This window comes from Mus caroli, chromosome 5 (genome assembly GCF_900094665.2).
Source record: "Mus caroli chromosome 5, CAROLI_EIJ_v1.1, whole genome shotgun sequence".
Lineage (NCBI taxonomy): Eukaryota > Metazoa > Chordata > Mammalia > Rodentia > Muridae > Mus > Mus caroli.
In genome coordinates, this window is record NC_034574.1 from 93447203 (window position 1) to 93460100 (window position 12898).

Here is a 12898-nt window from a genome sequence, read left to right on the forward strand (position 1 = left end):
GTGAGTTCCAGGACAGCCAGGGCTATACAGAGAAACCCTGTCTCGAAAAACCAAAAATAAATAAATAAATAATCTGTCCCGGAACTTAAGGAAAACGTCGTCCTTTGACTTGCCGGGCCTTTACTGAAGTTGCACAAAGTACACGCCCTCAAGTTCTTCAGCCAATCCCAGGTCGGAGCGTGAGAGCCTGCGTCTCTCGGGAGACCTGGGCGGTCCTCAAACTGGAGGAGAGGAGTCTGGTGTCACTCAACTCGGAGGGCGGAGCTAATTCCTGCTCCCCCTATTCGGCGCTCTGGCCCACAGAGACGCTACTCTATGGCACCTCGCGTCCCCTCTGCCCGCCTCCTGGAGGACCACGCTCGTTTTCTTCTTGGCAGCGAGAGGTCCCGCAGCCGTGGCTGAGCTGGAGGAAAGATGGCGGCTACCGTGCGACAGGATTTGGCCCAGCTCATGAATTCCAGCGGCTCTCATAAAGATCTGGCGGGCAAGTGAGTATTTCTTAGCAGTACAGAGGTAGGAAGGAAGCCGCAAGTTTACCTTCCCAGAGGCGACGGGCGCTCCGGGGCGTGAGGCTCGAGCTAGGCCTGACTCAGGGGGGCGGGCCTGAGCTCAGCTGTGGCGGTAAATGTTGGGAGCAACAGAAAGCTGTAGGGACCCTGTGCTGGGGTCCTGACCGTCCCACGACCCCGGGTGGCTACCAGCTTCTTAAGTCCTTGATAACGCCCTCTGCGGGTTCTTTTGGCTTCTGGAAGCGAGGTAAGAAAGATGACGGCTCGCCCGGCGGTGGGCGCCTTCCTTAGTGTCTCTTCGGCGAGCCCGACACACCGAGTTTGACTTCGGTTCGCTGCCGCCCCCGCCTTCGCCGTGTTGGAGGTAAATTTATATTCTGGACTTTGATGCAGACTTTTATTTCGAAGAGATGGCTTTCCAGGATTGATAGGGGCAGAGGAGGTATGGATGCTGTCATGTGGTCCAGAACTTCTCTCAGTTCATAGCGTGTGTGGGTCCTTATGTTCTGGATACTCGCTGTCTGTCACCAACTCTGGAGAAGAGAACACAGGCAGAATGTCCTCCGGCTCAGGATATCTAGAACAATGATATTTCCAGGGCCTGCTAAGGAATTTTGTCGAAACCTTAGGGTGCTTAGATTCACTCCAGGTCAAAAATTGGGACACGGTTCAGTCCCCTCAAGCAGTTGTTGAACAGCTGTAGTCTTCTTTGTGTAGATTTTCACAGTTTTGCCTTCTAATGAAAGTATGCCTTCAATTGGCCCTAACATTTACACCTCACAGCTGAGGGCATGTTGATCTAATTAATGAAATATTCTTAATCAAACCTGCACATTGAAATGGTGCGTGTGTTGTGTGACCGCTGTGCTGGACTTTTCTGTGTAGACAGTTCAGTCTACTTTATTAGTGGGAAACTTAGTTGTATACCCTGGGCTTAACTACATTATTCTTTATTTTTCCACTTTAAAAAAATGGAAGGGTAATCGTGAGACTTAGTCTTATCTGATTTCAAAATGAGCATGTGTCTATGTACTAATTACACTTCAATAACTGAGCACAGTCCCTGGTGTATGGAAAATGTCATAATGTTGTTATTAAGCAGTCAGTAAATACATACATACGACTTATTCCAGGGGTTGGAAATAGTTGACTTATGTCTTCATTGTTTGGTTGTTTTTCCATGTATTAATACTTTTATAGCTTTGGATAGAAGTAAAACTAGCTTATGTATTCCCTTATATTTCCTTTGTTTTTTTTTTTTTCTCTTTATTACAGAAAATGTAAGTTCATTAGTTATCAGCTAAGATGCAGGTGTTAGAACTTGAAAATCTTGTGGAACTTCATTACTATTTACCTCTCTAGCTTGGAATTAGAGATGAACAGTAGCATGTCTCCAATAGGGTGTTTCTTTTGCCTGTTGTAGCTAAATAAGTACACAATTTAGTAATATAAAAGTGACACCCCCACCCCCCACCCTGGGAATCTGTATGTTGCCTGGCCTGTTTTCTTGATCTTACCTGGTTCAGTTACGCAGATTAATTTGGCTAGCAGATGCACTAGGGCTGGCCACGTGTAGATAGATACCTGGCAGTTGGCTGGATCTTTTATTCTCACTCCATGGTTTAGCTTTGGCTTTTTTTTTTTTTTTCTGGGACTTCCTGCATCAGAATGTTCTAACAGGGTGAGAGTGGAACTGTAAGGCATAAGGCTAGTCTGACAAGACTCACATCAGTTCTGTAATACCAATGAAAGCAAGTATCGAGAGCAGTGCAGATTCCAGGGGAAAGGAAATGGAATGTACCACTAACTCTTTAGAAGCAAAGTGGCATTGCGCAGGAACATGAATGGAGGGTGGAGTGCCAGCCTACCATGTGGATTTCCTTAAGAGGAAATGAAATACTTTGCTTGATAACAGATAGCCCATGCAGTGTTAGTTGGCACCCTCTCAACATTGCTTTCTTTCTTAAGAATTAGCTTATTATTTTTATTTATGTGTATGTGTGCCCTGTGTGCAGATGCCTATGGGTGTTCAAAGAGGGAGTGCATCCCCCTGGACCTGGAGTTACAGGTGGTCCTGAGCCACCTGGGTGGATGCTAGGAATTGAACTCAGGTCCTCTGGAAAAGCAGCAAGCATTCTTTTAACCACTGAGCCATTTCCAGCCTTCAGTAATTTTTTTCTGAGGATATTTTTGGCCTTCCCTTTGGTATTTACCTAGTACTATTTGGTAAAAATGTGTCAGAATTTACTCTCATAACAACACAGTTCTGCCAGCCACATACTTTATGATGTACATATGTCAAGTCATCTGTTCGTTTATGGTTTTTATGTTGGGAACTGAGAAACAAAGGCTCTCACTTTAAGAAATTATAGAGTACAAGATTTCTAATGCTGACACTTTCTGTTCCATGCAGTGTAGTGTTCAAGAATTATTGGTTAAATCAGTGACTAGCCAGGTGCTAGGGTTGGGAGCATGACGTCTATTTGAACCCAGGTTTTTTTCAAAAGCTCACTTTTAACCATCCAGATTGTATTGCCTCTCCTCCTCCTCCTCCTCCTTCTTCTTTTGGTTTTTCGAGACAGGGTTTCTCTGTATAGCCCTGGCTGTCCTGGAACTCACTTTGTAGACCAGGCTGGTCTCAAACTCAGAAATCCACCTGCCTCTGCCTCCAAAGTGCTGGGATTAAAGGCGTGCGCCACCATTGCCCGGCTGCCTCTCTTTTTAAAAGCTCATTTAGACATGCTTTCTGATGTTAGCTAAAGTTAGTATAAGAAAATAGCCATAGAAATAGCATTTTGTTGTGGTTGTTGTTGCAGATATAGACTGCTTTTTATATATGATATATGTGGGTTGGGTTTTTCTTGGGTTTTTTTTTTTGTTGTTGTTGTTGTTTTGTTTTTTATTCTCTTACAAAGTTTAGAAGACCAGACTGGAGCAATAGCCTGGCTAGTAGAAACACTGACTGTTCTTCCTGATGACCTGGGTTCAGTTCCCAGCATTCACATTCAACCATTTATAATTCCAGTTCCATGGGATGCAATGCCCCTTTCTGACCTCTGAGGGCACCAGACAAACCCGTGGTGCACAGACACACATGCAGACCACACACACACACACACACACACACACACACATAAAAGTAATTACATCTTTTTTTCAAGAAAAGTTCTAGAAGCCAGGTGAAGGCCTTTGATTCCAGTACTTGTGAGTTGGAAGCAGGTCAGTCTCTTTGAGTTCCAGGGCAGCCAGGCTATATAAAGAGACCCTATCTCAAAAAATCCAAAACTCAGAACAAAAAGCCCCAGATTTTGAGAAGAGGAAGAGGGAGACTGGAGAAGGAGCCTGTGAAGGTGATTGTTGTGGCAGCCTGGCTGGACTTAATTGGTGAACCTGCTTGGTTCTTCACATTTGAATCAGATGTGACTTCCTGGAAACCTGCTCCACGTGCGCACACACTCAGACACGCACAGCATCCTCACACGGCAGCTGGCTAGTTAGCTTCCTGTGCACAGCTGGAGCCTACTTTCTCGGGGACAGAGATTAAGCTGTTTTGTTTGTTCATTTCTTCACTTCCCTGACCAGAATTCAATTTTTAAAAAATGTTTTTTCCTTGAGGGCATGAGTGTTAGGTGTTTGTTGAATCCATCCATGGAAATAAGACCTTTACGACTTCCTCCTCCCAGTTCTAAAGTGTGGATGGCGTCTGGAGGAGCCTGGGGGGCTTTGCAGTTTAAACATTTATTTTTTGTTTGTTTGTTGTTTTGAGACACAGTTTCTTGTAGCCCAGGCTAGCATCCAACACTAGCCCAGGATGGCCTAAAACTCCTTCCAAATTGTGCCTCAGGCTCCCCAAAACTGGGTTTACGAATGTGCCCTGCCAGGATCTGCTAATATTTTATAAGTTGTTAGTTATAGAAGACCTCTTAGTAATAGAAGACCTTTGCTTACCAAGACTATGGTTTTTTTTTTGTTTGTTTGTTTTTTTGTTTTTCGAGACAGGGTTTCTCTGTGTAGCCCTGGCTGTCCTGGAACTCACTTTGTAGACCAGGCTGGCCTCGAACTCAGAAATCCGCCTGCCTCTGCCTCCCGAGTGCTGGGATTAAAGGCATGTGCCACCACGCCCGGCTAAGACTATGTTTTCAGAAGGAAGAAAAATAAGATTGTACTGTGCTCTAGTGAGGTAGACATTGGATTAGAACTTTCTGTTAATGGAGGAATAGAAGTGTCAGCATTCACACTCGTGTCTGCAGTGGCAGAGAAACGGGATAATCTCAAAGCCCCTTTTGACTCGGATTCTTTGCTGCTCTGCTGATCCTTCAGGGCAGTTTCAGTGATTCCTATGTCCAAACTAGATACCATTTGTGTGCCAAACACTATGTGGAAGTAGATAATGTTATTGGCCTCATTATAGGGGGAAAAAAAACCAGAGAAAATTACTTTTTAGTTTTTTCAAAGCAAACAGCTTTATTTAGGAGATGTGCTACAGCCCATGTCTGTGACCTCGTAACTAAATATAGCCACAATTTTGGCCTTACATTATTTTGACCAAACTTGGGTATGTTTTTTAATTTGTTTTTTGGTTTTAGTGTCTTGTTCACACCCTAGACTGTCTTGAAACTCCTTATATGTAGTTTATAGTCACCTCAAACTCATGACAAACTTCTTGCCTCAGTTTCCTAACAGAGAATGAACTTCTTGTTTTCAACTAAAACTTGTAGATTATCTTCCCCCAGTATTTCCCATTGCCACTAAATTGGAACACAGTGCTTAAAGAACAAGAGATTATTAGAGATTATTTCTCCTAAAAATTGTGTTAACATGTACTTGCTTTAATTTTGGCCACTTCACTATGATGCGTCTATGTAAGTAGCAGTTAGCTTTTACTGTGAAATAAGCCACTGAAAAAAGTCACCTAGTGACTTAAAACATAATAACATGTTTAGTTTACAGTTTTGGAGGTTGACAGTTTGCCTTAGGCTGAGGTAAATATTATCTGCCCCAAATGGCTTTGCTTCCACTTGGTCTCCTACACACATCTACAAAGAGCTGCAGACCAGGTACAGGGACAGCTCTGCTTTTGTGAGGTGCTTGGCTAGTATGACAACAGGGTCCCAGCGATAATGACACATTCAAGGCCTCCTTAGGTCCAGGCTCAGAAGTGACATTTCATCTCGGCTACATTCCATTGGTCACCAAGTTGAGAATGGAGGAGACATAAACTTTTTTATGTGCAGAGTGACATAGATACAGGGAGTGAAAGAAATGTGGCCACGTGTTGAAAGTATTTGAAGTCACTTGGCTGAGCTTGCTTGGGAAGTCCAGTAGATAAGATTCTCTGAACAGTTCTGGGAAGTGTCTGTTGGATCGTCTGCTTACCTGTCTACCTCTTTTTTGGACAGTGTCTTATTCTGTAGCTCAGACTGGCTCACTATAATCTTCCTGCCTCAGTCTTCTAAGTATTGCGATTCCTGCCATGAGCCACCATTCCTGGTCTAAATAATGCCTTCTCTTTCTGTGTGTTCTGGCTCTAGACTTCAGAACAACATCCTGGAATTTCTTTGCGCTCTCTCTCTCTCTCTCTCTCTCTCTCTCTCTCTCTCTCTCTCTCTCTCGGTGCTTTCCATTTCTGTGCTTCATTCTAGATGGTTCTTCAGACCTGCTGTCTGGGTTAGCTGTCCTCCAGCAGTCTCATCTGCTCTTAAGTATTTAAGTTGGTTATAATATTTTTCAGTTCTGTAATTTCTGGTGGTTGATGTTCCAACTGACACTTCACCGTTCTTAAGTTTATTATTGAACTTGAAATCTCGCCTTATTTCTCCAGGCATAGCTGTGTTACAGTTTTTCTGGCTTCAGTATCAGTTCTAGTTGTTGCAATTGATTGTTGCTTTTGTTGGTTCTAGCTAATGTCTCGCTGGCGCTCTTACAGTCTTCTCACTCCCTTTTCTGTGATGTTCCCTGACCCTTAGAGACAGAGGTCGAGAAGTCCCATTTGTTGATGATAATTTAATCATGTGTTCTTAACCAGTTGCTAACCTCTTTTCTTTGTTTTTCTTTTCTTTTCTTTCTTTTTTTTTTTTTTTTTTTTCAAGACAGGGTTTCTCTGTGTAGCCCTGGCTGTCCTGAAACTTACGCTGTAGACCAGGCTGGCCTCGAACTCAGAAATTCGCCTGCCTCTGTCTCCTAAATGCTAGGATTAAAGGCGTGGGCCACCATGCCTGGCTGTTTGTTTGTTTTTCTTTTTCGAAACAGTGTTTCTCAGTGTAGCCTTGGCTGTCCTGGAACTCACTCTATAGACCAGGCTGGGCTTGAACTCAGAGATCCCCCTGCCTTTGACTCCCAACTGCTGGGATCAAAGGTGTGCACCACCACCACCTGGGTGCCCAGTTGTTAGTTTTTAAACTTACTATTGTCCACTGTAAAAAGAAGTTTCTTTGACCAGAGCTGATGGTGGCATGATATATAAACATAAACATAATTATTTTTAACGCCATTTGATGTCTGCCTCCCAAGTGCTGGGATCAAAGGCCTGCACCACCACGCCTGCCCGGCCAGCATGAGGGTGATTAACCAGCAGGGAGGAAGCTTCCCACCCAACTTGATTTTCTGTGTGTTGTATACAACCAGAGCTCGTGCACTCTTCAGAAGTAGCAGCTTACCACCCACTTCTAGTGGGCAAACAACAGCTATTGCCTGTGTGCTTTGGCAGGGGTCGGGTGACTGCATCTGTGTATACATGTGTATGTGTCTGTGCCCTTAGAGGCCAGAGAGGGCATCAGATCTGTTGGCACTAGAGTTATATACAGATGGCTGTAAGCTGCCATGTGGTGCTGGGAACTGAACCTGGATCCTCTGCAAGAGCAGCAAGTGCTCTAACCACTGAGCCGTCTGATGCCTTCTTCTGTCCTCTGTGGTCGACATGCATGTCGTACACCAGACATACAGGCAAAGCACCCGGACACAAAGTAAAAGTAAATATTTTTCAAAAATGTTTTTAATTTGTATTTTTTTGAGTCTGGGTTTTTCTCATAGTCCTGGCTGACCTGGAACTCATGTAGATCTGCCTGCCTCTGCCTCCTGAGTGCTGGGACTAAAGGCATGTGCCACCACCCATAGCATCAAACAAATCTTAACTTCAGGTTAGGCAGCACATTTGTCAAGTATTTATCTTAGTTTGAATATTATCAATTTGAATATTAGTTTGTATAAAATACTCTAGGAGTATGTAAATACAAGACTTAGCTATAATCTTGATTTAATAGACTTATCAAATTTGAAAAAATCAATCAAAATGATAAATGACACATCATTAAGTATAACCTATCTGAAATGTGCCCAGATCAATAAGTAGGTAAATCTGAGTGTAAGAGAAATGTTCCTTTCTGTAGCTGTGAGTGTGTGTGTACATACTGTAAGTGAGGAGGCTAGAATGGGGTACATCATAGGAAGGAGTCTCTAATACAGTGTTATCCCTTAAAGGCTCAAACTTAGTCATAGGGAAAGGAACACTGTGGTCTTGAGGCTTGCTGTTTCCTTCTTAACTGTTGTGTCCTTTGGAATTTGCTGTTTCCTGGCTACATACCTGCTTCTATTGTGGTTTTTCAAAGATTTATTTATTTTATACATGTGAGTACACCATCACTGTCTTCAGACACACCAGAACAGGACATCAGATCCCATTACAGATGGTTGTGAGCCACCATGTGGTTGCTGAGAATTGAACTCAGGACCTCTGGAAGAGCATTCAGTGATCTTAACCGCTGAGCCATCTCTCCAGCCCTCTATTGTGGTTTGACAGAGCTCTCTTGTAACCAGGACTGCGGATTTTAGATGAGTTGGGAGAGAAACTGGATGGTAGCTTTGAAGATGGGCCTTACCAAACATGTCGCTGATCTGAATGAGTTCAGGTCCTGTTTGTGCAGGTTTTACTTCTGGGCTTCCTTGTGGACCACTGTGTGAATAACTGCAATGCTAGGTTTGCAAATGCATTTAACTTGCCAGTGCGTGGCTCGTGCCTGTAGCTCAGACTCTGGGGAACCTGAGTTCCTGGGTAACGTGGACGACAAAGGGAGAGTGTATCTCAGAAAACAACAAATTTAAAACAGTTCTTAATGCTTTTTAAAAAATAATGTGTAAGATAAATTAAAGAGTGGTGTTGTCCATGTGGATTGTGGGTAAAGATGCTTCCTAGGGTGCCTGGAGACCGGAGTTTGATTCCTGGAACCCATATATAGGTAAAGGAGACAACCAGTTCAGCAATGTGATCCTGTGACGTCAATGTGCACACTGCAGCATTTTTGCCCCCACCCCCAATAATGATTTTTATAAGTTGTCTGTGTGTATGGGCATTTTACTTGCATGTATGTCTGCACTGTACATGTGCCTAGAGTCCATGGAGGCCAGGGAGCAGTGTTAGATCCCTGGGACCAGAATGCATCTGCAGATAGATGTCCGTGAGCCACCATTAACCTTGGTGCTATGGAAGAGTAACCAATGTTTTTAACTGCTGAGCCATGTCTCCGAGCTCATTGATAAATGTTTTTAAAAGACAGAAGAGAGGGCTGGAGAGCTGGGTCAGTGGTTAGAGCTCTGATTAGTCACTTCTCCAGAGGCCTGGTGTTGGAATTCCAGCCATGCACATTGGGTGGTTCACAGCTCTAGGGCCTCCATGGGTCATATGGAGATTCATATGACAGATGCTCACCAAACATACATATAAGTAAAAATAATCAATCTTAAAAATTAACAAAAGAACAGAAGATAAAAAGTAATAAAATTTAGCTTCCTTATACTGAAATAAAATGTTACCAGTGTTATTAAATCATTGTTTGTTTTGTGCCATATACTGTTTAAGACATTGTATATTTCAGTGAACAAAGCAGAAAAAAAGTCCCTTGCCCTCTTTGAACTTGTGTTTTAGGAAGGAACTTAGCGTTGCCTGGTAATGGTCACTGTTTATTTTTAGCATTTCTCTTACTCTTTTTATAGCGCCCGTTTGCTGTGGTGATGGATAGAGAGCAGACCAGTTGCTAGAACTGAGTGCAGATGTCTGACAGCAGGAAGAACATTCTCTTAGTGCGCTCACTTGGCGGAACTGGTTTTGTACACACGGAGACATTCTGTCTCTAGCAGTGGTTCTGTTCTCTAGGCAGCGTTATGCTATGGTTGATGATCATGAAGCTGGCAAGAGGAAAAGCTGATCAACTCAATAGTGTACTTGTGCGTCTGTATCACATACTGTTGATGAAGAATGTAGCTTATTTTTAAAAAGAAATTTGAAGGAAAATTGGAATTTTAGTTCTGATTCAAAATGAAAGTTTTCAGGAAGGTGGCACCTTAAATTCATTCAGTAACATAGAGTTATGAATTAACGCCTCTTCTGATGGGTTTTAAAACTAAAAAAAAAAAAAAAATCTGGTTTTCAATATTAAAAACTAGAGGTAGCATCTTAGAATTGCAGGTTTAGGACAGGTATGGTGGATGACACAGTCCTTTAATCCCAACACTTGGGAGGCAGGAGCAAGCAGGTCTCTGTGAGTTCTTGGCCAGCCTGGTCTACAGAGCGAGTTCCAGGGCAGCCAGGGCTTTTATACAGAGAAACCCTGTCTCAGAAAAACAAACAGAGAATTGCAGGTTTAGTATTTATCTTTAAAATTGTTAAGATTGCATTTATTTATATTAGTTATTGATTTGGTCTGAGAACAACTTCTAGAAAAATCACTTCTCACCATCCATTGTGTGGGTTCAGGAATGGAACTCAGAAGTCAAAATTGGCAGAAAGTGAGTTTATCTGTTGAGCTATTTCACCAGTCCTGAGGCTTAGTATTTTTTGTGATGGGCTGGACACTTTTGAAAAAATATTATTTTATCAGTGCTGTAAAGAAAACTATCAACTAGAGATTAATGGAAGAAATTAGGGTAAATTGAAAAGACAGAATGTATGTCAAAATTAGTGGTAGAAATGAATAAATAGGCCAAAGCATGATGGCATCCCCGGGATCCTAGCATTTGAGAAGCAGAGACAGGAGAATCAAGTTCCAGGTTAGCTGGGCTACACATCGAGTTCAGGGCTAACCTGGACCTATAACATAGTGAAAACTCTAAAAACAAATAGACAATTGAGATGAATAGATAAACTTTGGAGTTTGTATTAGACAATATACGTCTGAGGTTCAGTTCTCTTGCTGCTAGAAAATACCCTGACAAGCCACTTAGGGGAAAGGGGCTCTTTTAGTTCACAGTTCCAGGCTGCTGTCCATCATTGCTGGGAAGTCAAGGCAGCAGGAGCTTGAAGCAGCTGCTCACATCATAGTTAAGACAGAGAGAGAATAAGTGCAGGCACGACTATGCTCATCTTCCTTTCTCAGTTCTTCTGTTCAGCATTCCTTGCTTAGGGAATAGTGACGCCAACAGTGGTAGGTCTTCACCCTTTAATTAATGTAATCAAGAGCTCTAGAACTGTGTCCAAAGGCCAATCTGATTAAGATAGTTCTTCATTGAGATTCTCTTCCTCAGTGATTCTAGATTGTTTCAAGTTGACAATTAGAACTAAACATTCATTATTCTTATTTGATACTGTTTTAGATATCGTCAGATTCTGGAAAAAGCCATTCAGTTATCTGGGACAGAACAACTAGAAGCACTGAAAGCTTTTGTGGAAGCGAGTGAGTAGAATGGAAGAGCCACGCTTGCCTTGTATGACTGAGTAGTTCTTTAAAGCTCGTCGGCCTGCTTTACACAATCAGTGTTAAATGTGCTTTGAGATGAACTTATTCCATGCTTTTAGCCACTTATAGTTGGGCTATTTTTCAGTTAAATTGTCTTCAAAGTTGAAATCCCAATTAAGGCTTTATATAGATGCTCTGTGCTTTGCCTTTGCACAAAAATAAAGAAAAGGGAGAGTAAAATTTTCAAGGGATTTTCCCCAATCCTTTCTTAGAAAAGTTACTGTATTTTTCCTGCTTTGCTGTAGTAGATAAGAAATCAGTAAAATCCAGCATAAAGAAACTAATTATGCAACATATGAGAAGAACATGCAAGTCTCTGAATAATACATTGAGTGTATTAAGTGGTAATTTTAAGTAAAATTTAATTGCTTAATGGAAACTTACAGATTATTGATGTTTCCTATTTTTTACTTTCTGACCAGTGGTGAATGAGAATGTCAGCCTTGTGATCTCACGGCAACTGCTAACAGATTTCTGCACACACCTCCCTAACCTGCCAGACAGCACAGCCAAGGAGGTCTACCATTTCACCTTGGAGAAGATCCAGCCTCGGGTCATTTCCTTTGAAGAGCAGGTAAAAGTCTAGAGCCCTAGATTTTATTGTTGTTTTGTTCTGTTTTAAAAATCAGGAACTAGAAGCTCCTAATTCCTAGTAACTTTTTTTTTTTTGAAAAAAGTTTTCATATAATACATTTTTATTATGTTTTGCCCTCTACCACTTCCTCTCAGACGTTCCCCATCCACTCAGCTTTATGTTCTTTTTCTCTCTTAAAAAAAAAAAAAAAAAAAAAAAAAAGAACGAGGCCAGCCTGGTCTACAGAGTGAGTTCCAGGACAGCCAAGGCTACACAGAGAAACCCTGTCTCAAAAAAACAAAAAAGGAGCAAACACTGGGATGCAGAGGCAGGTGGATTGCTGAGTTTGAGGCAACTTGGAACTTGGTCTATAGAGCAAGTTCCAGGACAGCCAGGCCTACCGAGAGAAACCCTGTCTTGAATAACTAAAAAACAAAAACCAGAAGCAAACACACACACATACACACTCCCCACAAAACCACAGAAACAAAAATCACAACAAACAAGTAAAACACTAATAAGACAACAAGTGTCCAAACAAAGCAAAATAAAACAAAAAGTCTGCAAAAATATTGAGTTGGGTGTGGGGTCTCTGTCCTTGAGTGCGGCTCATAGACCAAGAAAGACTTTGGTTTTCCCTTTGCCACAAAGGTATCAGTTGTAAACAGTTCTTGGTTAGGTTTATTCCTGTTTCCTTGCTGGGGCCCTGGCTGTCTTGAACTTGTGCAGCAAGCTGCCTCAGTCTCTGTGAGTTCATATGGTCACCAGTCCTGTTATGTTAAAACAGTAGGTCTTGAGCTTAAGATAACACATTATTTTTATGATCTCATGCTATTAAAGGAGATAGTTGCTCAATTACACATTTTTTATAAAACTGAATCAAACAGCATTTACAAAATCAGGTAAGTATTAGGACATAGCAGTTCCAGCCGGAGTGCTAGTGAAGATTTCCTACTCAGCCTTGCTCTGTGTATAGACATGCACCTCTGTGTGTACAAACATGCACCTCTGTGTATACAGACATCCACCTCTGTGTGTACAGACATGTACCTCTGTGTGTACAGACATGCACCTCTGTGTGTACAGACATG

General features: G+C 42.2%; 1 protein-coding gene across 3 annotated transcripts in view; it reads left to right on the plus strand.

The window, feature by feature from the left end:
* The first annotated feature begins 250 nt into the window (after positions 1-250).
* The window catches only part of Cops4 (COP9 signalosome subunit 4), a 33496-nt gene continuing 20848 nt past the window's right edge, over positions 251-12898 (plus strand). Inside the window, exons 1-3 of one of the 3 annotated variants that reach the window (XM_021162103.2) lie at positions 251-488; positions 11091-11170; positions 11656-11807. In XM_021162103.2, coding sequence (XP_021017762.1) covers positions 415-488; positions 11091-11170; positions 11656-11807 — 306 coding nt within the window. In that variant the 5' untranslated portion in view covers positions 251-414. The remainder of the gene's footprint in view (positions 489-11090; positions 11171-11655; positions 11808-12898) is intronic. The other 2 variants (XM_021162105.2, XM_021162104.2) reach the window with 2 other exon arrangements.